At 47.0% G+C, this 25340-nt stretch overlaps 2 protein-coding genes across 2 annotated transcripts; both read left to right on the top strand.

The window, feature by feature from the left end:
* Positions 1-1046: 1046 nt before the first annotated feature.
* Positions 1047-4849, top strand: LOC310961351 (hydroxycarboxylic acid receptor 2-like; the record flags this gene model as incomplete). The annotated part of the gene is made up of 2 exons (XM_083933381.1): positions 1047-1445; positions 4157-4849. 2 exons carry the CDS (start codon positions 1047-1049, stop codon positions 4847-4849), a joined length of 1092 nt encoding a protein of 363 aa, XP_083789507.1.
* Positions 4850-4868: 19 nt separating this feature from the next.
* Positions 4869-11446, top strand: LOC310961352 (uncharacterized protein; the record flags this gene model as incomplete). The annotated part of the gene is made up of 4 exons (XM_083933382.1): positions 4869-4928; positions 5297-5568; positions 7978-8111; positions 9401-11446. 4 exons carry the CDS (start codon positions 4869-4871, stop codon positions 10849-10851), a joined length of 1917 nt encoding a protein of 638 aa, XP_083789508.1. The 3' UTR covers positions 10852-11446.
* Between the last annotated feature and the right edge of the window lie 13894 nt (positions 11447-25340).

The raw sequence follows: 25340 nt of genomic DNA on the forward strand, positions 1-25340 counted from the left end.
TTTAGTGTCTAAACTTAACCGTCTCCTTTAGTGACTAAACTTAACCGTCTCCTTTAGAGTCTAAACTTAACCGTCTCCTTTAGAGACTAAACTTAACCGTCACCTTTAGAGACTAAACTTAACCGTCTCCTTTAGTGTCTAAACTTAACCGTCTCCTTTAGTGTCTAAACTTAACCGTCTCCTTTAGTGACTAAACTTAACCGTCTCCTTTAGAGTCTAAACTTAACCGTCTCCTTTAGTGACTAAACTTAACCGTCTCCTTTAGTGACTAAACTTAACCGTCTCCTTTAGAGTCTAAACTTAACCGTCACCTTTAGAGACTAAACTTAACCGTCTCCTTTAGTGTCTAAACTTAACCGTCTCCTTTAGTGTCTAAACTTAACCCTCTCCTTTAGTGACTAAACTTAACCGTCTCCTTTAGTGACTAAACTTAACCGTCTCCTTTAGTGACTAAACTTAACCGTCTCCTTTAGTGTCTAAACTTAACCGTCTCCTTTAGAGTCTAAACTTAACCGTCTCCTTTAGTGACTAAACTTAACCGTCTCCTTTAGTGACTAAACTTAACCGTCTCCTTTAGTGACTAAACTTAACCGTCTCCTTTAGTGTCTAAACTTAACCGTCTCCTTTAGAGACTAAACTTAACCGTCTCCTTTAGAGACTAAACTTAACCGTCTCCTTTAGTGTCTAAACTTAACCGTCTCCTTTAGAGACTAAACTTAACCGTCTCCTTCAGTGACTAAACTTAACCGTCACCTTTAGTGACTAAACTTAACCGTCACCTTTAGTGACTAAACTTAACCGTCTCCTTTAGAGACTAAACTTAACCGTCACCTTTAGTGACCAAACTTAACGGTCTCCTTTAGTGACTACACTTAACCGTCTCCTTTAGTGACTAAACTTAACCGTCTCCTTTAGAGACTAAACTTAACCGTCTCCTTTAGTGACTAAACTTAACCGTCTTCTTTAGTGACTAAACTTAACCGTCTTCTTTAGTGACTACTTTAGTTTGTAAAATGCTGTCAGAGTCGAGTGCCAATGTCACCACGATGTTAAACTGGACGACCCCGCTCCCTGGCGGTGGCGGCGGCGGCGGCGGTGGTGGTGGCGGCGGCGGCTGCCCACCCGTCGGGATCCAACTGGAGGGCGTGATCCTGCCGCCGGTGCTGACGGTGGACGTGGTCCTGGGGCTGCTGGGTAATCTGGTGGCCCTGTGGATCTTCCTCTTTAAGCTGAAGGCCTGGAACCCGAACAACCTGCTCCTCTTCAACCTGGTCATCGCGGACTTCATGGCCCTGGTGAGTCTGCCGCTGAGGATCGATGCCTTGCTCAGGGGCCACTGGGTGTTCGGAGACGCCGTGTGCCGCATCAACCTGTTCCTGATGTTTTCCAACCGCACGGCCAGCATCGCACTCATGACGGTGGTGGCAGTCTACCGCTACTTCAAGGTGAGGAACCAGTCAGCGTCTGAGCTTAACGGTCTCATTTAGTGGTCTAAACTTAACCGTCTCCTTTAGTGTCTAAACTTAACCGCCTCATTTAGTCGTCTACACTTAACCGTCTCCTTTAGACTAAACTTAACCGTCTCCTTTAGTGGTCTAAACTTAACCGTCACCTTTAGTTGTCTAAACTTAACAGTCTCCTTTAGTCTAAACTTAACCGTCACCTTTGGTCTAAACTTAACCGTCACCTTTAGTCAAAACTTAACCGTCTCCTTTAGTGACTTAACTTAACCGTCACCTTTAGTGTCTAAACTTAACCGTCTCCTTTAGTGACTAAACTTAACCGTCTCCTTTAGAGACTAAACTTAACCGTCTCCTTTAGTGACTAAACTTAACCGTCTCCTTTAGTGACTAAACTTAACCGTCTCCTTTAGTCGTCTAAACTTAACCGTCTCCTTTAGAGACTAAACTTAACCGTCTCCTTTAGTCGTCTAAACTTAACCGTCTCCTTTAGTCGACTTAACTTAACCGTCTCCTTTAGAGACTAAACTTAACCGTCTCCTTTAGTCATCTAAACTTAACCGTCTCCTTTAGAGACTAAACTTAACCGTCTCCTTTAGTGTCTAAACTTAACCGTCTCCTTTAGTCGACTTAACTTAGCCGTCTCCTTTAGAGACTAAACTTAACCGTCTCCTTTAGTCATCTAAACTTAACCGTCTCCTTTAGTCATCTAAACTTAACCGTCTCCTTTAGTCGTCTAAACTTAACCGTCTCCTTTAGTGGTCTAAACTTAACCGTCTCCTTTAGTCATCTAAACTTAACCGTCTCCTTTAGTCGTCTAAACTTAACCGTCTCCTTTAGAGACTAAACTTAACCGTCTCCTTTAGTCGTCTAAACTTAACCGTCTCCTTTAGTCGACTAAACTTAACCGTCTCCTTTAGAGACTAAACTTAACCGTCTCCTTTAGAGACTAAACTTAACCGTCTCCTTTAGAGACTAAACTTAACCGTCTCCTTTAGTCATCTAAACTTAACCGTCTCCTTTAGTGTCTAAACTTAACCGTCTCCTTTAGTCGACTTAACTTAGCCGTCTCCTTTAGAGACTAAACTTAACCGTCTCCTTTAGAGACTAAACTTAACCGTCTCCTTTAGTGACTAAACTTAACCGTCTCCTTTAGAGACTAAACTTAACCGTCTCCTTTAGTGACTAAACTTAACCGTCTCCTTTAGAGACTAAACTTAACCGTCTCCTTTAGTCATCTAAACTTAACCGTCTCCTTTAGTCATCTAAACTTAACCGTCTCCTTTAGTCGTCTAAACTTAACCGTCTCCTTTAGTCATCTAAACTTAACCGTCTCCTTTAGTCGTCTAAACTTAACCGTCTCCTTTAGTGTCTAAACTTAACCGTCTCCTTTAGTCATCTAAACTTAACCGTCTCCTTTAGTCGTCTAAACTTAACCGTCTCCTTTGGTGGTCTTAACTTAACCGTCTCCTTTAGTCGTCTAAACTTAACCGTCTCCTTTAGTGGTCTAAACTTAACCGTCTCCTTTAGAGACTAAACTTAACCGTCTCCTTTAGTGGTCTAAACTTAACCGTCACCTTTAGTCATCTAAACTTAACCGTCTCCTTTAGAGACTAAACTTAACCGTCTCCTTTAGTGGTCTAAACTTAACTGTCTCCTTTAGTCTAAACTTAACCGTCTCCTTTAGTGACTAAACTTAACCGTCTCCTTTAGTGACTAAACTTAACCGTCACCTTTAGTCATCTAAACTTAACCGTCACCTTTAGTCATCTAAACTTAACCGTCTCCTTTAGAGACTACACTTAACCGTCACCTTTAGTCATCTAAACTTAACCGTCTCCTTTAGTCGTCTAAACTTAACCGTCACCTTTAGTCATCTAAACTTAACCGTCTCCTTTAGAGACTAAACTTAACCGTCTCCTTTAGTGGTCTAAACTTAACTGTCTCCTTTAGTCTAAACTTAACCGTCTCCTTTAGTGACTAAACTTAACCGTCTCCTTTAGTGACTAAACTTAACCGTCTCCTTTAGTGGTCTAAACTTAACCGTCTCCTTTAGTGACTAAACTTAACCGTCTCCTTTAGTGACTAAACTTAACCGTCTCCTTTAGAGACTAAACTTAACCGTCTCCTTTAGTGACTAACCTTAACCGCCTGCTTTGGTGTCTAAACTTAACCGTCTCCTTTAGTGGTCTAAACTTAACCGTCACCTTTAGTGACTAAACTTAACCGTCTCCTTTAGTGTCTTAACTTAACCGTCTGCTTTAGTGTCTAAACTTAACCGTCTCCTTTAGTGGTCTAAACTTAACCGTCTCCTTTAGTGGTCTAAACTTAACCGTCACCTTTAGTGACTAAACTTAACCGTCTCCTTTAGTGACTAAACTTAACCGTCTCCTTTAGAGACTAAACTTAACCGTCTCCTTTAGTGTCTTAACTTAACCGTCTGCTTTAGTGTCTAAACTTAACCGTCTCCTTTAGAGACTAAACTTAACCGTCTCCTTTAGTGTCTTAACTTAACCGTCTGCTTTAGTGACTAAACTTAACCGTCTCCTTTAGTGTCTAAACTTAACCGTCTCCTTTAGAGACTAAACTTAACCGTCTCCTTTAGTGGTCTAAACTTAACCGTCTCCTTTAGTCGTCTTAACTTAACCGTCTGCTTTAGTGGTCTTAACTTAACCCTCCCTGTCGCCGTGCTCCAGGTGGTCCACCCTCACCACCGGTTCAACCGCATGACGAAGCAGCAGGCGGCGTTGGTGTCCGCGGGGGTCTGGCTGCTGGTGATCAGTCCCCGGGTTCCCATGCTGGCGTACAACCACATCAAGGGCGCCGGCGAACGCACCCAGTGCTTCTTCTTCACGTCCTACAAAGAGGCGTCCCGGGCCCTCGTGGTCCTGGTCGGCGTGCACCGGGTCCTGACGGTGGTGGAGTTCGTCATCCCGATGGCGTTGCTGCTCTTCTGCTCCGTCCGGATCTCCAGCTTCCTGAGGGCGCGGCAGATGGGGAAGGTGGACAAGGTGCGAAAGGCGATGCGCGTGTGCGTGGCCATCGTGGTGGTGTTCACCGTGTGCTTCCTGCCCACCACGGTGACCACGGTCGGCGTGTGGGTGATCCGCTCGTACCGCCCGGGGGACTGCGCCGCCTTCTACACCTTCACCCAGCTCACCATCGTCTCTCTGGGGCTCAACTTCCTGAACTCGGCCCTGGACCCCGTGGTCTACGTCTTCTCCAGCTCCATGTTCAGGAAGGCCCTCTGCAGCTCGCTGCCCCGCGCCCTCCGCTGCGGACAGGACGCCGGCGACGGCGAGAGCGCGGCGTCCTCGTCAGGGTCCCGGTCCACCACCCAGCAGGAGCTGCAGTCCGTGAGGGCGGACGGAGGAAGTGAGGCCCCGTGAGGAGCGTCCCTCCGTCAGGATGACTGGATCAGGCGCCCCCCCCACACGGAGGCTGGAGGTCCTCGCCACAGCGGCACGGGTTCGACTCCGACCTGCTGCCCTTTGCTGCGTGTTGCCCCCCCCCCTCGCTCTCTCCCATTTCCTGTCAACCTTCAGCTGTCCTATCAAAATAAAAGCATGAAAGCGAAAAAAATAGTCCAAGAAATAAAGAAATAAAGAAATAAAGAAATAAAGAAATAAAGAAATAAAGAAATAAAGACTGGATCTCACGTTTGAGTGGTGCAGTATTTTTGTCAATTGTCAAAGGTCTGGGTTATTTATTTATGTATTAATTAATTAATTAATTATTTAATTAGTTATTTATTTATGTATTTCCATAACAGTAGTTCTCGTGTCCCGGGCTCGGGCTTGTGTTGTTCTGCTTCCGGCCTGTGGTTCACCCTCCAGCCCTGCAGGTGGCGCGCATGCGCCTTCGACGGTAGTTTCCAGCCGCCATTCCGGCCTGGCTGGTGTCTGTGGGGTCCTGGGTCCTGGTGTCTGTGGGGTCCTGGGTCCTGGTGTCTGTGGGGTCCTGTGTTCTTGGTCCTGGGTTCTGGGTTCTGGGTTCTGCAGACGGACCCAGACTGTGTTAAACACGCGGAGACACTGCGGCCGCTCACGGGGGCGCTGAGGCGGGGGAGCCGCAGCAGCAGAGCCGGGGACTCCACCACAGCGGCACGGTAACGACACTTAGCTGCTCTGCTAACGCTGCTAACCATGCTAACGATGCTAACAGCTTTATGCTACGAGCTACCGGTGGAAATGACCACGTGAGGGGATCCGCGTGCACTTTTCACACCGGCAAACACCACCGGGGCTGCTGCTGCTGCTGCTGCTGCTGCTGTTACTGTTACTGCTGCTGCTGCTGCTGCTGCTGTTACTGCTGCTGCTGCTGCTGCTGTTACTGCTGCTGCTGCTGCTGCTGCTGCTGCTGCTGCTGCTGCTGTTACTGCTGCTGCTGCTGCTGCTGTTACTGCTGCTGCTGCTGCTGCTGCTGCTGCTGCTGCTGTTGCTGCTGCTGCTGTTACTGCTGCTGCTGCTGCTGCTGCTGCTGCTGCTGTTGTTACTGCTGCTGCTGCTGCTGCTGCTGCTGTTGCTGCTGCTGTTGCTGTTGCTGCTGCTGCTGCTGCTGCTGCTGCTGCTGCTGCTGCTGTTGCTGCTGTTGCTGCTGCTGCTGCTGCTGCTGCTGCTGCTGTTGCTGCTGTTGCTGCTGCTGCTGCTGCTGCTGCTGCTGCTGCTGCTGCTGTTGCTGCTGCTGCTGTTACTGCTGCTGCTGCTGCTGCTGCTGCTGCTGCTGTTGTTACTGCTGCTGCTGCTGCTGCTGCTGCTGTTGCTGCTGCTGTTGCTGTTGCTGCTGCTGCTGCTGCTGCTGCTGCTGCTGCTGCTGCTGTTGCTGCTGTTGCTGCTGCTGCTGCTGCTGCTGCTGCTGCTGCTGTTGCTGCTGCTGCTGCTGCTGTTGTTGTTGTTGTTGTTGTTGTTACTGTTGTTGTTGTTGTTGTTGCTGCTGCTGTTGCTGCTGTTGTTGTTGTTGTTGTTGTTGTTGTTGTTAGCAGATGTGTGCACGCAGACTCTGCTGACAGAGTGAGTCAAAGTCCTGACACTTTGCAGGAATCAAACTTTTTTAAAGTGCCACAAAAGTGTTGAACTGAACTCAGAAGTGAGCGGATGTTTCTGTTATTCAGAGAGAAAAAGACTGAAACTTCTCTTCAGTGAAACTTTGGGATGAACTCCTGCAGCTTAAAAACACAAGAGAGGAATAAACAACAATCCGGCTGTTAAGTCGTGACGTAACGCCCTTTCAAAATATGATTCCCGGGTCCAAGCCTTTTATTTCTCCAACGCCGCAGTGCCGTGTTCCCCGTTGTTTGAACAGATCTGAGTTTTTAAAAAACAACGTAATTGTCATTTTACCTCTTTCTCATCATTTAAAAAGGTGTTTAACAGACGAAAGAGGTGATGTAATGGTTCACATGTTTGACCTTTGTGTCTGTTTTGTTTCAACAGAGCATTTGGACCCAGAAATCTTATTTTGAAAGGGTGTTACGTCAGACTTAACAGCCGGATAAACTCTGGGTAAATAAACACAGAAGTATTCAGAATAAACAGTAAACAATGAACTCTGAGTCACGTGTGTGAGGTAGATGTGAAAACACAGGTCAGATCAAATGTATCAGAGAAGTTTCCAGGTGTGTGTGAGATTATCAGCTGCACAGTGAGCGACTCCTACTCCCTCTGTCCTCTTTAGTTCCTCCTCCCCTGAGGCCCCCCTCCCACTGTGCCTCCGTCCCGTGCCCCCTCCCACTGTGCCTCCGTCCCGTGCCCCCTCCCACTGTGCCTCCGTCCCGTGCCCCCTCCCACTGTGCCTCCGTCCCGTGCCCCAGCACGTGTCACGGCTAAAGTCTGGTTCCTTTGACCAGTGTGAGTGCAACCGTACCACGTCTAGGAGCGGCACGCTTGCCGTCCACGGCCCGTTTGGGAGAGGTGGGCTTTAGTAAAGCATGTTTGCACGTGTACGAGCACGAGCGTGCGCACGTGTACGAGCACGAGGCCTACGGCGGCTCTGAGGTCATTTCCTGTGCGCCTGTTGGGACGTAGAAAAAAGAAGGAGGGACCATGCGCGGACATTTCAAACAATGGCGGTGAAAGGTTCACGTTGGTGTGATGCGGAGGTGGAGTGTTTACTGCAGATTTGGTCGATGAAAAGATTCAAAAACAGTCGACAAGACGCACAAAAACTCCGAGGTCTACGGAAAGATCTGGAAACAAAGCCACGCATCGCCATGACGTCATCAATGCGTGTGACGTGTTACGGCGTGATGACGTATAGGCAGCAAGAAGCATTCTCCGAGGCCCAGGTAGTGTGAGTACAAACGGGCCTGGAGGGGGGGACAAGGACCCTAAAGCACGGGGCACGGGACGGAGGCACAGTGGGAGGGCGCCCTAAGGCTGTTGAACAGGCGGTCTCAGCACAACGGCCCCTCCGGAGAGATTTGTCAGGATTTGTCCGTCTTTATTTAACAGTCTGTCTTTACCTCCTGAAAGTCTCCGTCAAAGTGCACTAACCCCCCCAAACCTTCTTTGTTTCACAGTCTCAGCTGCGGTGAAGCCGACGGGATGGACCGCACCGCGCCGTCGCCCGGCAGCCGCCGCACACCCGGGCCCCGCAGCTGGACGACCTGCAGAGCTCCTGCACACGGCAACGAGGAGAAGGACTGTGACCGAGGTGAGTCCACATGTTCAGACCAGACTCCACTTAAAGCTGCATTCTCTCTAATGTCCAGCAGGAGGAGACTCCACTTAAAGCTGCATTCTCTCTAATATCCAGCAGGAGGAGACTCCACTTAAAGCTGCATTCTCTCTAATGTCCAGCAGGAGGAGACTCCACTTAAAGCTGCGTTCTCTCTAATGTCCAGCAGGAGGAGACTCCACTTAAAGCTGCATTCTCTCTAATGTCCAGCAGGGGGAGACTCCACTTAAAGCTGCATTCTCTCTAATGTCCAGCAGGGGGAGACTCCACTTAAAGCTGCATTCTCTCTAATGTCCAGCAGGAGGAGACTCCACTTAAAGCTGCATTCTCTCTAATGTCCAGCAGGAGGAGACTCCACTTAAAGCTGCATTCTCTCTAATGTCCACTTAAAGCTGCATTCTCTCTAATGTCCACTTAAAGCTGCATTCTCTCTAATGTCCAGCAGGAGGAGACTCCACTTAAAGCTGCATTCTCTCTAATGTCCAGCAGGAGGAGACTCCACTTAAAGCTGCGTTCTCTCTAATGTCCAGCAGGAGGAGACTCCACTTAAAGCTGCGTTCTCTCTAATGTCCAGCAGGGGGAGACTCCACTTAAAGCTGCATTCTCTCTAATGTCCAGCAGGAGGAGACTCCACTTAAAGCTGCATTCTCTCTAATGTCCAGCAGGGGGAGACTCCACTTAAAGCTGCATTCTCTCTAATGTCCAGCAGGAGGAGACTCCACTTAAAGCTGCATTCTCTCTAATGTCCAGCAGGAGGAGACTCCACTTAAAGCTGCATTCTCTCTAATGTCCAGCAGGAGGAGACTCCACTTAAAGCTGCATTCTCTCTAATGTCCAGCAGGAGGAGACTCCACTTAAAGCTGCATTCTCTCTAATGTCCAGCAGGAGGAGACTCCACTTAAAGCTGCATTCTCTCTAATGTCCAGCAGGAGGAGACTCCACTTAAAGCTGCATTCTCTCTAATGTCCAGCAGGAGGAGACTCCACTTAAAGCTGCATTCTCTCTAATGTCCAGCAGGAGGAGACTCCACTTAAAGCTGCATTCTCTCTAATGTCCAGCAGGAGGAGACTCCACTTAAAGCTGCATTCTCTCTAATGTCCAGCAGGAGGAGACTCCACTTAAAGCTGCATTCTCTCTAATGTCCAGCAGGGGGAGACTCCACTTAAAGCTGCATTCTCTTTAATGTCCAGCAGGAGGAGACTTTGACTTGAAGTATTGTGGATGAAATGAACGTTGCTGAACTTCATTCCTGTGTTTTCCTGCAGATGTGAAGCAGCTGTTGGTGGTTAAAGAAGAGGTTCCTCCTGAGTGGAGTCCCGACCTGGACCAGCAGGACCCAGATCCCAGAGTCCACATCAAAGAGGAACAGGAGGGATTCTGGATCAGTCCGGAGGGAGAGCAGCTAAACGGTCCCGACGAGGCCGGGTTTCCATTCTTTGCTGTCACTGTGAAGAGTGAAGAAGAGGAGGAGGAGCCTCAGTCTCCACAGCTTCATCACACCAGCGGCTCGGCTACGCGGATAAAACCAGAACCTGACGCAGAGGACTGTGGAGGATCAGAACCAGCCAGGAACACGGATCCAGATCATCAACCGCAACCACATCCTGTCGATGAAAAGACTCCAGACTCTCCTGAGACTGAAGTCAGTGACGACGCCTGGCAGGAACCTCTGTCAGATTACGGACCTGAAGCTAAAGACAGCGACGGTGAGACCAGGACGCCGGCGTCTGCTGCAAAGGCTCTCAGATATAAGGGAGTCCCCGTCAGGGATGGGGGGCGTAACGCCGGCCGAAGACCCTTCAGCTTCTTTGACTGTACCAAACGGTTTTACTACAGCGGGTTTCTCCTGAGACACATGATCTTCCACTTTGGAAGAAGGTCCTCCAGAGGTCCGACCCGCGCCAAAAGATCCAGAGCGCAGCGAAAGAAAGACTCCCAGAGCCGAGTCCACGCAGAGGAGAGACCGTTCGGATGTGATGTGTGTGAGAAAAGCTTTAACAGGAAGGCCCACCTCAAGATGCACATGAGGGTCCACACAGGAGAGAAACCGTTTGGATGTGACGTGTGCGGGAAAAAGTTTAACAGGAACGCGCATCTCAAGAGACACATGCGAGTCCATAAGGGCGAGAAACCGTTCGGATGTGCCTTCTGTGGGAAAAAATTCAACGAGCAGACGAATCTAAAGAGGCACGTTCAAGTCCACACCGGAGAGAAACCGTTTGGCTGCGACGAATGCGGGAAGAGATTTAACAGGAACGCGCACCTCAAACGACACACGAGGGTTCACATGGGGGAGCGGGCGTTCGGGTGCGACGTCTGCGGGAGAACGTTCAACGAGCAGACGAATCTCAAGAGGCACATGCAAGTCCACACGGGAGAAAAACCGTTTGGCTGCGAAGTCTGCGGGAAAAGATTCAACACGCAGGCGGACCTCAAGAGACACGCAAGAATCCACACAGGAGAGAAACCCTTTGGTTGTGATTTCTGCGGGAAGAGGTTTAACGAGCAGATAGCGCTGAAGAGACACCTGAGGGTCCACACGGGAGAGAAACCGTTCAAGTGTGACGTCTGCGGACACAGCTACAAACATCAGACGTACTTGAAGACGCACCTGAGAGTCCACACGGGAGAGAAACCGTTCAGCTGTGAGCTTTGTGGGCAGAGGTTTACACAGCAGGGGAGCGTGAAGAGGCACATGAAGGTCCATACGGGATAGAAACGCTTCACCTTAGTAAAGGAGTCTTGATGTGTTTGGGTGAGAACTACAACATTCTCATTGACTTCTACTGTGTTTGACTTTAACCTCCCTCTGTCAGAGGGGTTTGTGAATGAGACCACAGCGTAGATTCAACCTTTATAGTGAAATTTCTGACTTTTTTTTACAAATCTGTGTAAAATAAACTGTTGTTTTACCTCAATGTGTTTGTGATTCTGTGTAAACTCAGGACACAGCCACACGATAGAAGACTAGAGTTTTTTTTACCCGTTTTTCTCAAAAAATTCAAGAAATCCACAGGAAACCAGGGTCAGCGACTCCAAATGCTGTAGTACCCATGCCAGGCCTGGAGGTGGCGCTGTCACTGCCACAGAAACACACCAACAACGGAGAAGAAGAGACGGGGAGACGCTGTGGAGAGTTTCCCTCCTCTCACGTAGCTGCACAGACGCTCAGTACAAGTGCCGGAAAGTTTGAGGTTTCACCGTCCAGACGACTTCGCCATGGGGGGGCGGGACCCGGTTTCTAAACTTCCTGTTTTCAGGCTCCGATGGCGCCGGCTGCTGTGGACGGTCGGTAGGGAACCTCGCCTCTGTGTGGACGACCCTCAAAGGTCCGTAGAAAGTTCTGCATCGTTTCCTAGAAGGTTTCAAAGAGTCGAGGACAGGACTTTGGGAACAGGAGCGTTCGAGCGTCACACTCGTCACAGACGATCTGTTTGATTCTCATCAGAGTTTAAACCTCAGATGTTTTTTATGACACAATAATAAAAAAAGAGAACTCAACTCTCCCCATCTGTCTTCTACATGTTTGTCTTAAACCTTTTTGTAGCATCACAAAAGTAAAATGTGAGAAAATACAAAGACTCGACTTCATGGCCTCTGACAAAGAGACGAGACGAGTGACGGTCTGCTGCCCTCTGCTGGTGAGAGGAGCTCAGTGCAGCACAGAGGACCACATGGCCTCTTATTTGTGTTTTGAGTAACAGGACTGTGGTTTTGCATCTGTCATAGTCATTTTGCATCTTTTTGTGGTGGTTTTGCATCTATTTTTAGTCATTTTGCATCTTTTTGTGCTGGTTTTGCATCTATTTTTAGTCATTTTGCATCTTTTTGTGCTGGTTTTGCATCTATTTTTAGTCATTTTGCATCTTTTTGTGGTGGTTTTGCATCTATTTTTAGTCATTTTGCATCTTTTTGTGCTGGTTTTGCATCTATTTTTAGTCATTTTGCATCTTTTTGTGATGGTTTTGCATCTATTTTTAGTGATTTTGCATCTTTTTGTGCTGGTTTAGCATCTATTTTTAATCATTTTGCATCTTTTTGTGCTGGTTTTGCATCTATTTTTAGTCATTTTGCATCTTTTTGTGCTGGTTTTGCATCTATTTTTAGTCATTTTACATCTTTTTGTGCTGGTTTTGCATCTATTTTTAGTCATTTTGCATCCCTATTGTCATTTATTGTGTGTTCTCTAATTTTGATCTCCAGTGTAGATTCAGTATAAAACTCGTGGTTCCTCTGGTTCTCACCCGTGGAAATGCCCTCTGACCTCAGAGAAAACTGTCGTGAGGCGACCTTCGACCTCTGCGGCGCTGCCAGGTCGGCGTGGTCTCTGACAGGAAGGTAGACGGCGAAGTGTTCAGACGGCGGTGGGAGAAGTGGCTCTTGAGCGTCACAGAGCCGACAAGCTGACGAGCAGACGAGCAGACGTCCACTCAGGCAATCAGAGGGGCCATTAGCGGGGAAAGGACATGCGGACGCTTCAACGCTGATGTCTGGGCTCAAGAGAGGAGACGCAGAAAATTACATGTAAAATAAAAACCTCATGAGATCGAGTGTGTGAGTCAGAGCAGAGCCGGTTTTTCAGCCTTGAACTAAACACAGAAGCTAGAATTCAAACAGATCGTTTTCAGGGGAATCAAAGTTTACATCAAAAACTCTCTTTAGTCTGAATGAATATTGTTAATGTTTGACTTCCTGTCCCGTTGTGTTTCCATGGTAGCAGCCAATAGCGTTGGCCGTTGCTGGTTGCCAGGGTTGTCTGTTGTTGGGTGCAGCTACTGTAGGCTGGCACTGGGTGAAATGGAGTTAGCCAATCGTGCAGCTGCTTGGGAGCCTCAGTGAAGGGGGCGTTCTTTGTCCCAGCAGCTGAGTGAGCGGAGACGGGCAACAACCAGAGTCACTATAGGCCGAGCATTCACTCCATGGACTGAGAGAAAGGAGAGGAACGCCATTCAAACGCACGCCCACATGGCTACGCTGCTCCTGGATGCTAACATCACTTTCATCTGCACTTAGCTGGAAAAGCTAATGCTAACGGCTAACGCTAACTGTCAGTCAAACTCCTCTAATCCTTGTTTTGATGCTGTGATTTTCTGGAGGGGACGGGTTCAAACAGGCTCAAACAGACTCCGCTCTCCTGGAGCTACTGGCCCCTGTACCAGCTCCTCTCATAGTAAAGTCTATTACAGTGGAAGGAGCCCATTGCTGCTTTGTTGTGTGTGTAGGGACTCTTCTCATGCTGCTGCAGAGGTTTGCTGTTATTTTTAGCAGCATTAGTGGTTAAAAAAGACCTTTGAATGCCTTCACCGTGCTGCCCAGAGCTAACCCCTGTTAGCCACGTCCGGCTGTTAGCATCTCCCCATACAAAAGAATGTGTCTTTAGTAAGAGTGCACACACCTGCGTATATCTCTCATGAATGTTGAAAGCATGCGGCCGAACGTTGGAACCTGGAGGATTTTCAGATTTCTAAAACATGTCAACACCTTGTTTTTAATCTTCCTCTTTTCCTCTTCACCCCGTTTGCTTTTAAAGTCACTTCTGAAGTCAGAGACGTCAGCGTGCACTAAACCGCTGACACTCTCACGGTGCTGACAGTGATTCATCCTTCCTGGAGAGCCGACGCTTGCTCCGTTTCTCCCTGACACAAAACTCTGTTGCCTGGCAACACGCTAACAAGGTGAAGTCTTCTGTCTATCGCACAAAGATGTTCATGAACATTTATATTGTGAAATGGGAAAATGGAGAGTTCAGTTCATGTTTTCTGAATCAGCGTTAAAGAGACGCAGCGTCTGATTGGGTCGTTATGTGCTGATCAGCCAATCACAGGGTGTTTGGGAACCTGATTGTGTTCATCAGCAACTGAAACCTCTTTGGACGACGTTTGAATGTTTGTTTTTCCGCTGCAGTCGAGTCTGTGCTGCCCACACTGTCCTGCAGAGCACCGTTACATTCCTACTTTAACTTAAGGTTCAACGATCTGCAGCAGTCATGTGGTCGCCCTCTCTCACTTCCCTGCCCCTGCAGAGGAGATGAAGCGTGGAGACTCTGCAGCAGAGAGCGTTTTCTTTCTCTGGTCACTCTCCAACCTGCAGAGGAGGGAAGACAAAAAAATGAATGTCATGTCTGTTAATTGACTCTGACTCGTTCTGCTGTCGTGAGTTCTCCTCCCGTTGTCTGTGATGTGAAGTTAATGGGCGCTAATGAGGACGTTCTGTACCCCGCTGCACGGTGCCGCGGTGCAGACTGGGAGGAAACCAGCAGCTCAGTGTGACTGTTCATCTCACCGACTCTCCAACCTGATTGACAGAACAGAATGCAGCTATTTAAAGGGCAAAAGACAACTTTTCCCTTGCAAGTGTTTCCAATTAGCATTAATGTCGGTGCCAAGACGATCGGATCACTGTCAGTTTCCCTCAGAGCTAACGTTTCCAACAACACAGGACAGTTAAACAGCTGGTAGTGTTAATAAGTGTGCAGGTTTTCTTACGTAGCTTCGTAGAAAGAACCTTTTCTGTCGTGCACGGTTCCTCCAGTAGGAGTTCCTCCCTACCTGATGAAAGCTTCTGGAGGTGGATTTGTCGACTTGCCTCTTAGCGAAATGCTCTCTGGTTAGCAGTGATGCAGGGTAATGTTAGATGTTGAGGGCTTTTATCGTGAAAGTCGTTGAAGGCAATAAAGAGTTATTTCAACTATGAAGCCTCTGTGTTATTTTATTAGCTTCATGAGTTCAGACACAACTCAAACGCTTTTCCTCTTCCTTTGTACCATAAAGAGAGCAATTCAATTTCCCGACAGACGGTACCCGGTGGTTAAAGGGCAGACGGGAGACGGTGCCCTCTGGTGAGAGGGCAGACGGGAGACGGTACCCTCTGGTGAGAGGGCAGACGGGAGACGGTACCCTCTGGTTAAAGGGCACAGACGGGAGACGATACCCTCTGGTGAGAGGGCGGACGGGAGACGGTACCCTCTGGTGAGAGGGCAGATGGGAGACTGTACCCTCTGGTGAGAGGGCAGACGGGAGACGGTACCCTCTGGTTAAAGGGCACAGACGGGAGACGATACCCTCTGGTGAGAGGGCAGACGGGAGACGGTGCCCTCTTGTTAAAGGGCAGACGGGAGACGGTGCCCTCTTGTTAAAGGGCAGACGGGAGACGATGCCCTCTTGTTAAAGGGCAGATGGGAGACGGTGCCCTCTGGTGAGAGGCGTGATGAAAGCAAAGCTTATAAGGAACAAATCTAAATGCCGGTGGTGTGATTTTTTCTGCAGCCATTATATTTGGGAATCAACATTTACTTTATAATTGCCACTTTAAGGTCCGTGGCAAGAAAACTCAATATCTTATAGCCTTTATCTTTTAACAGGTGAATGAATAAAGTAAACTTTACATCAGGATTTGTGGCATTTTGGAAACTCCTCAAAAAGGTAATTTAAGGGAAAAACATTTAAACAAAACTAAAACTAAAGTAATGAAGTCCAGCTGTGAATGCTCTTAAATTAATTTCAAAACACTCTGGTATGAAACAGGGAAGTTTCACCTAAACCGCTACAGATGTGTGACCCATGTTCCTGCTCTTTAACCTGCAGCATCATGCTGAGCTGCCATTTAGAGGCTGGCTGATGTTTCTGCACTGCCTCAGACATTGATAGGAAATAACTTATTCGTTTTACTAATTTTGTCTGGATCTCAGTTGCAGGTTCTGCTCCATCAGACTTATTCTAAACCAGACTGTGTCAGCATCAGTCGTGCTTGATGCAATCGCTTGCATCTTAGCATTGACCTTAAGTTACAGTTGAGGCCGACTAAAGATGGTTGATACTTTAAAGTGGTCGACTTTGAGCATTTGTATGACACAGACCAAACCCATCTGCAGCACAATTAGCCGCACAGAGCAAGTGATGGCAACAAACGGCCACACGAAAGAGGTCGGAGTGGTGGATGGATCACGCGCACACCTGTCACTCAGAAGACTGCCGCTCGTGTCCTCTGCATCACTGAAGTGAGACGGTTTAACATTAAAGATGCATCAAAAATGTGTTTTAAGTACTGAGCAAACAACTGGATAGACAAGACTTTCTGCACAAGATGTTTGTAAATGGAGGCATGCAACAAAAATGCTCAGTGGGTAATTGATAGTGTTTCAGATGTGGTCTGGAGGATCCGAGCCAAGTCCTGCAGAGTTCAGCATTAAGCTTTTTAAACCGAGGTGTAAATGGTTAAATAATCGCTGTATGGTGAATAAACAAAGACAATGTTGTCAAGGGCAAGATTTTAATACTTTGCAAACATTTCCAGGAAAGCAAAAGCTCTCAGTCAACAAATTCACTTGCAAGACAAGAAAAAGTTAAAGTTAATCAAGAAGCTTTAACCTCATGAAACCACCATTCCTCCTTTGGACCAGGTCACTAATGAGTCTTTGTCCATTGTACAAGAGTATTTGCTGTTGGAAAGGACTGGAAGTGCTCACTGGTAGCCTTTACGGGACTGGATGGCGTAGGATTGAGTTGGCATTTTGCGCATGCTCTGCTGCATCTCTGCATTTGAGTTTGGGTAAACACGGGACCGCATCAAGTCGCTTAGGTCAAAGAGAGAGGATGGGTCAGCTCCACCTGCAGGCTGTGTGTCCCAAAGAAGGCCAGGGTCTGAAGCAGCTCCAGCAGAGTTGGAGGTGAAAGGAGGATTAGGATATCCAGGGTACCAGTAGTCAGAGGGAGGACCGTTGTTGGAACCACTTCCAGACATACCGCTGCCAGATGAACCAGCAGAGTTGGAGGTGAAAGGAGGATTAGGATATCCAAGGTCCCAGTTGTCTGAGGGAGCACCGTTGTTGGAACCACTTACAGATGAACCAGCAGAGTTGGAGGTGAAAGGAGGATTAGGATATCCAAGGTCCCAGTTGTCTGAGGGAGCACCGTTGTTGGAACCACTTCCAGATGAACCAGCAGAGTTGGAGGTGAAAGGAGGATTAGGATATCCAGGGTACCAGTTGTCTGAGGGAGCACCGTTGTTGGAACCACTTCCAGACATACTGCTGCCAGATGAACCAGCGCCACCAGAGCTGGAGGTGAAAGGAGGATTAGGATATCCAGGGTACCAGTAGTCAGAGGGAGGACCGTTGTTGGAGCCACTTCCATCAGGCATACTCCTGCCAGATGGGTTAGGACTTGATTGACCTGAAACCAGATAAGATTGGCCCAAGAGGAAAGTTAAAATGAAAGCTTCTGAACTATTCAGTTAGCTAAACAAGTAGCAAAGGCTTGCCAATCAGAATTAGTCTCAGTGGCTTAAAGAAAGAAAAGCTGAGTTTTGGATATAAAGACCTTTGCATGTGTAAATGCAGGAGTCACACAGGAAAGCTAAGAAAGTGTTGTGCAAACCACCAACATTGACGATACTCGTTGCTGGGTTCTTCTTGGTAGAGACAACATTAGGCCACAGACCAACTCAGATGATTTTCATCTGAAACCAGTTAATGAGATTTGTTGTCTGGCTTCAAAACCAATCTATGGATTATTTGGAGACTCACCCTGAGAGTGTGCAGGGTCCATGGAGGACGCAGTCATGTGGTGGTCTGAGAGTGAGATGCCTGTTCCCCCCGCAGGCTGTGTGTCCAAAGTAAGGCCAGGGGCTGAAGCAGCACCATCAGAGTTGGAAGTGAGGGGAGGATTAGGATACCAGAAGTCTGAGGGAGGTCCATCAAGCACACCGGTGGCAGCTGAGGCAAGACTTGCTTGACCTGAAACCAGAGATGAATTGACGCAAATTTCCAATTAATGTATAGTTTTAAGTCAGTGTCGGCAAAACCCTGTGCAAAGACTCAGCAGCCATTTTATTCCAAAGTAAACCTTTGCAAACACAAGCCAAGAAAACCAATTGTTGGGAGACCTACCGCCATTTTCTGCAGGGGACTTATCGACAATTGCAAAAGGTCCAGCAAAACCAAATTTGTCACCGATGTAAGGAACAGGACCATAACCAAAGTCCAAAGGCCCAAAGAGTGGAACATCTGTCAGCCCACTTTTGCTCATATCTCCACTTTTACCACCAGACCGAGGCTGTACAGAGAAGCTAGTGGTCTTCTTTGTGCCGGTAGGTGCAAGATCTTGAGCACTGAAGGGTCCTTTGGGGCGCGAATCAGAACTCACAATAAACCCGTTTGGCTTATAACTTCGTGGCAAGCCTCCAGTCACACTTGAAGTTTCTATACTGAATGGGGCAGGGCGGTCGGGCTGATCATACGCAGCAGATAGTCCATCCTGCAGCTTCACCAGAGAAGGACGTGAGCCTCCAGACTGAAGGTTTGATCCACGAGCAGAGCTGCTACCACCAGAGCCCGAGTTGTGGGGATATCTGTAATCTGGACAGACAAAGTTGTGTCAGTTTTTGCATCCAATACATGAAGTACTTTATAAATCAGAGTTACGAAAGCATCCAACTATGAAGCAAGGAATTCCTGTGCCTGTATTGGTGAGGACCTGGTGATGTGGTTTTGGTAGAGCTTGGCCAGATGGTGGTGCTATAAAAGCATACCTGTAACACTTTCCTGGATTCTGCGAGTTCAGACAAATCTAGCCTAGTATAGATAGACCCCATTCACTCCAATTGATCAGCTGCAGAAACCTGACCCACCCCTCAGCCTGTTATACCATGCAGCTTTAAATACAGAATTATTTGCTGGTCGCATTTTAAATTTTACAGTTTTGCCTCTTCGGATTCAGCACGATTAGATGCGTGTTCTGATTGTGCTTGTTTGTTTGTACTGTTGATTGGTGTCTGGAGCAAATTCATTCCCCTGTGTGGGATAATAAAGCGTAACTGAATCTGAATTAAACCCTCTGTGTCTGTAAGAAAGTCACCTTCTTTGGGCGCAGGAAAACAAGCACCGCTGTTAATCAGCAGCAGACTGATCCAAGTCACTCTGTAAGAAAGTGACAGAAAAGGCAAGTTATCATCTCCAACAGTTGAATTGAATGTTGCAATAATTGGCTAAAAGCCCACTTAACTCACCTTAAAGACAGTCCGAAACCCATGTTTGAGTCCCTCTCAGTAGCCTGTGGAGGTTGCAGACTGAAGCTCTGTGCTGTGAGATGATTGTGGCTCCTCTGGTCTTATATTGGTGCTCCACATGCTCTGTGCACTAATCAAACTCATTGGTGACAACAGGTGCCCAATCAACCCGTTAACAGTGGTGGAAGAGAGAGTGCACGTTACTTTAAAGTCTAAACCTGAGGAACTAAAGCTGTGGGACGAGTGTGGTATAGTATAAAGTATAAAGTAGCATGAAATGCACCAAAATAACCATAAAGTTTATTGATGAGGGGAGAAATGCTCAAAGAAGGATGAAGTCACAGTAACTTTGTGTTGTTTTTGCAGAGAAGAGGATGTGCGGCTCAATCCAAATGTCCGGACTCTCACTCCTCCCTCTGCAACAGTGGAAAAATTAGTGCGCAGGGAGGTCAGGGGGGTCAGGGAGGTCGAGAGGTAAGGCGGTCAGGGGGGTCAGGGGGGTCAGGCAGGTCAGGGCGGTTGAGGGGTCAGGGAGGTCAGGGAGGTTAGGGAGGTCAGGGAGGTCAGGGAGGTCAGGGAGGTTAGGGAGGTCGAGAGGTCAGGGAGGTCAGGGCGTTCAGGGAGGTCGAGAGGTCAGGGAGGTCAGGGAGGTCAGGGAGGTCAGGGAGGTCGAGAGGTCAGGGCGGTCAGGGAGGTCGAGAGGTCAGGGAGGTCAGGGGGGTCAGGGAGGTCAGGGAGGTTAGGGAGGTTGAGAGGTCAGGGCGGTCAGGGAGGTCAGGGAGGTTGAGAGGTCAGGGCGGTCAGGGAGGTCAGGGCGGTCAGGGGGGTCAGGGAGGTCCCAACAACAAAAAAGAAGTCCAGCAGTGGGGTTGCCAGGTTGGTCAGACCCGGCCCAGTAGCTCCAGGAGTCAGTTTGACTGACAGGTAGCGTTAGCCGTTAGCGTTAGCTGTTAGCCGTTACAGCTAAGTAAACATGAAACTTAGCTTACCGATCAAGATGAAACAATTAATAATTAATATTAATAATAATCATAATAATGACGACACAAAGGGAAAAGAAACAGACAAAGAAAGACAAACTCCTTCAGTGCAGTTCAGGCTGTTACAGATTTAATTCATTTATAATTAATTAAGTGTTTGATTGAAATCATTTATTAGTAAAAGCATAAAACACGGCTTCTTAAAGGTGAAATCGCATTTATGGACGAGGTATTTTACAAGACCATCAATGTTTCCAACAGTAAAGTCACAAAATCACAAAAAGCCAAAAATAAAAGCACTGAATAAATAAACTGGAATCAACATCAACGTCTTAATAAATCTAATTTTCAGATAAATACAATTTAAGAACGACTTTAAGGTAAATTTACTTCACTTTATTGGTAAATTAATATGATTAATTAACATCTAAATGCTCCCACGAGGACAAATCATGCAGAATAGCAACATTGACCACCGTTGCTACGCCGATGACACCCTAATCTATGTAGCGCTATCGTACAACGTGTTACGGCGTGATGACGTATAGGCAGCAAGAAGCATTCTCCGAGGCCCAGGTAGTGTGAGTACAAACGGGCCTGGAGGGGGGGACAAGGACCCTAAAGCACGGGGCACGGGACGGAGGAACAGTGGGAGGGCGCCCTTAGAGCCCATTCAGTGCTTAACATAATTTGTTTTTGCTTCATATTTAAAGACTTTTCATAATTTAACAACTGGTTAAAACCTGAAATGGACGTGATTGTGTGTTTTTTCATGTCGTGAACACAAACTTCAGCGTGTTCCTTTGGGTCAAAGTTAATTTAATCATTATTATTTTACCTGTTTTACCATAAAAACATTCACAAACACACGTCACTGTGCTTGATAATGGAAATTTATATTATAATAACACAAAATTGTACTTTTAAAACACACACGGACGTCCTTTAATCCAGTTTACGGTGAATTAGTGACACATTTGATTTCCTGTTTATTTCCAAACACACGCATCAGAAGGTGTTTTTGCTGCTGTGTTTGATTTAAAATGATATTTAGGCAGAAAACAAACACACACACAGAACATGACACATAAAAACTCGAGTACAACTTTGATTCTGATCATTTCCTGGAGGTTTAAATTGACCCTAAAGGAGAAACATCGTTAGTACAGTTTGAAGGAAACAGGAGGGTTAAACAGCAAATCCAAGAACAGACGTGTTTAACTGTTCAAAATGTGCGCTGGTCGACCTCTCAGAGCGCGGTCCCACGTTCCTGTCTGTTATAGTGAAGGTTGTCGTCTCCACCGTGACTCTACGGGGGAATTGTTGTGTCTGTAAATCATGAATAAGTCACAGAGTTTGGTCTTTACCTACTCTGTAAAGTGTCCTGAGATCACTGCTGTTAGGATTTGACACTTTAAATAAAATTGAATTGAATCTCAGGCGACTTTATCACATTTTTAAAGGCTTTAAAGTCAAAGATTGTTGCATTTTTCTTCTTTTAAAACATTTAAAAATCATTATTAAAAGCTTTTCCACTAATTTCTTTTGCTTTCCCCTAAATTAACTGTTTATTCTGAATAAATGTTCAAATGTTAGAAAAATTCATATCGACAAAAAATGACTAAAAACGCAGCTTCTTTGGAATAAACGCTGTGAAAAAAGACCCCGGCCTCGAGGTTCATGCATTTTTCATCCTGTGATTAATAAAGAATAAAGATGAATGATGCACCAACATAACTGTGTGTGTGTGTGTGTGTGTGTGCGTGTGTGTGTGTGTGTGTGTGTGTGTGTGTGTGTGCGTGTGTGTGTGTGTGTGTGTGTGTGTGTGTGTGATATGTCTGTTTTAACCATCCTGTTGCCCTCAAATTTTACTAACACCGTTTATTCTCGGGGTCAATTTGACCGTAAACATCTGGAAAATGATCAGAATCAATTTGTGACTCAAGCTAAGTCGGGTAAAGAGATCTGAGGAAGGCAAAGCTCTGGATCTACCGCTCAGTCCTGGTTCCTACCCTCAGCTGTGGTCCTGAAAGCTGGGTCAGGACCCAAAGAACCAGGTCCAGGTCAGGACCCAAAGAACCAGGTCCAGGTCAGGACCCAAAGAACCAGGTCCAGGTCAGGACCCAAAGAACCAGGTCCAGGTCCAAGCGTGTGAAGTGTGTTTCCTCAGGAGGGGGTCTGGAGTCTCCCTTAGAGAGAGGGGGAGAAGTTCAGCATCCGTGAGGAACTCGGAGTAGAGCCGCTGCTCCTTTGCGTTGAAAGGAGCCAGTTGAGGTGGTTCAGGATCATCTGGTAAGGATGAACCCTGGGCGCCTCCCTAGGGAGGTGTTCCAGGCACGTCCAGCTGGGAGGAGGCCTCGGGGAAGACCCAGGACCAGGTGGAGAGATTAGATCTCCACACTGGCCTGGGAACGCCTCAGGATCCCCCAGTTAGAGCTGGTTAATGTGGCCCGGGAAAGGGAAGTTTGGGGTCCCTGCTGGAGCTGCTGCCCCTGAGACCTGATCCAGGATCAGAGGCTGGAGCTGCTGCCCCTGAGACCTGATCCAGGATCAGAGGCTGGAGATGAGATGAAAATGAAATATACTAAATAAACTTACTGATCTTTGTGTGTGTGTGTGTTTTAAAGTAAGTCTGTTATTTTAAGTGCTATTTTGTGTTATTTGTAACATCTGGAATGAAAGTAACGTCCGTTATCAACGACAGCAGCATGAATTTGACCTCATATAATATTTGAATATTAAAATAAACAATAATAATAATGATTAAATCATCCAGATGATCAAACTGACCCAAAGGAACACCGATGCCACAAGTACATGTACGATAAGAACAATAAAAATATCTATAATCATGATAATTTAAGGTTTTTTATAAGTTATCCCCATAAAATGAGGAAAAGTCAGAAATATAAAGCAAAAAAACGTCGTTATTTAGAGATTTTAAACATTAAATGGGGTCAAACTGACCCTGAGGAGAACAGGAGGGTTAAAGTCACTTCAGTATTATCACACAATTAAAGAACGCAGAACAATAAGGGAGGTTTTTGTGCACAGTGGCATCAAAAACCTCCCTTATTTATGTCTTTATGTATTAAAAATTATGTTTATTTGCTTTAGCACCTGTTACAGACAAAGTCACACACGTTTTAAATGTTATTTTCATCTCAAACACTGAAATAACGAGCAAACAGGACTGAAAGGGGTTGAAATCAGGCGTGTTTGTCTGCGATCCGTCTGACAAATCATCAACAAATCACCTTTAATGAAACGAGTCGATCACACTCAGCGGTTTCCTGCCTCTGTGCAGTGATTTGTGTTTGATCTTCCAGTTAAACTAAAGCCTAAAACAGCTGTTTGTCTTCGTCGTTGAGGCGTCGTGGGTGTGAGGAGCGCTGAGTCGACTCCAGAGAGCGGATGAAAGAGGCTCCTCTTCTCCCGGGGGATGAAAGCGGAGTGTGTGTCCGGGAGCAGCTCTTAATGCTGCACGGTTGTTGTTTGTTTGTTTGATTTGCTCCCCGACCTTTGACCTCGCTGCCACGTGAGCGCAGACACAAGCTTCAAACAGAGCGAGGCAGCGTGACCGTCCGCCCGAGGCTCGGACTGCTGCACCGCAGACTCTCCCACTGTTTGTTTCTAACGGACGCGCTCGCGGGCACTCGAGTGACCGTTCAAACCTGCACCATGAAGGTCAAAGATGTGTCCCGTCCCGTCTGGTCACACGTTAAAACCCCCGTCTGTGATTTAATGCTCTGCACGCTCACTACGAACACGTCTGGTGGCTTTTAGCAGCATCTCGGGTCCTAAGAGCGTTGATTTATTATCATTATAGACGTTTTAGTCGTCTGCAAAGTCTGAATATGAACCAACAATCATCACAAACAGGTCAAAACTAGAGAGCGAAGGATTCAAACTGGATTTACTGTGAAACACTGAGAGAAGATCAGCTGTGCCTCAACCACATGTTTCATAACTAACTAAACTAAAGCGCCTTTCTAGTCTTCTGACGACTCAAGGCGCGTTCACAGTGTTTGTCACATTCACACTGATGCAGTGGACGTCTACAGACCATCTAATCCAACCATTCACACACAGTCACACACTCATGTGCAGCACGAGGAGCAATTCAGGGTTCAGTGTCTTTCCCAAGGACACTTCGACATGTGGACCGGGGGAGGTGGGGATCAAACCGCCAATCTCTCGAACAGAGGACGACCCACTCTCCCACTGAGCCACAGCCGCCCCGTACACATTACTTTGTTGACAAGGATTTTCCATTAAATATGATAATGAGGCATTTTCCAATGATAACTCAGACACAAACAGACAATATCACTTACTTTGTGATATTTAAGGGTTCAGTTAAATGTCTTAAATGAATCTAAGTGTTTTATACAAAGTAAAATGAAAATTCAGTGGGAACTATTTAAATATTTACACATTTTATCCCTGTAATAAATTCACTGAACACTTTAAATAACCTTTAAGCACGGATGAGTCATTTCCTGTAAATGGAGCCTCTCGTTCTCATATTTGCGATAACCGTGTCGTATCTCAGGAACAGAAGGTCGGACGCACTCAGGGGAGGCACCGTTGGAAAGCGCGTACATTAACACATTTAAGGAACCAACTTCATGTTTCTACGACCTTCTGTCACCGAGTCACGGCCCAAACAGACTTTTGTTGACAAGGATTTTCCAGAGTTTCTCTATGGGGTTCAGATCTGGACTAAATCCAGAGTTAATACTTTGTTCTCTAATCTTGATCTTTGCTGTGTGTAGATATTAAGTTAAAGCTGTCAATGAGCTCTTTCCATGGCCCAAACTACCGTACGTTCCGCTTTATAGGGCGCTCCTTAAAACCTTCAGATGTCTCAAAAGCCGACAGTGCTCCTTATAACCCGGTGCTCCTTATATATGGACCAATATTGAGCCACAACAGGTCTCCAACTACGGTGAGCAGCCGCCGACTCTATTTCCCCCGTAGAAGAAGTAACGCGCGGTGCATGTTGAGATATACGACTGCGTGAAGCGTGCCGTTTCATTTCCATGTGTGTGTTTGTGTAAAGAGCCCAAAATGGCTCCTGTTAAGAGACACGCTTACGACGCAGAGTTTACACTCAAGGCCATTAGTCACGCAGTAGAACACGGGAATAGAGCAGCAGCCAGAGAGTTGAACATGAACCAATCAATGGAAGCAACAAGACGACCTCCCCTGACTGTTG

The sequence above is a fragment of the Echiichthys vipera genome (genome assembly GCF_963691815.1).
Source record: "Echiichthys vipera genome assembly, chromosome: 18".
NCBI classification, from domain to species: Eukaryota; Metazoa; Chordata; class Actinopteri; order Perciformes; family Trachinidae; genus Echiichthys; species Echiichthys vipera.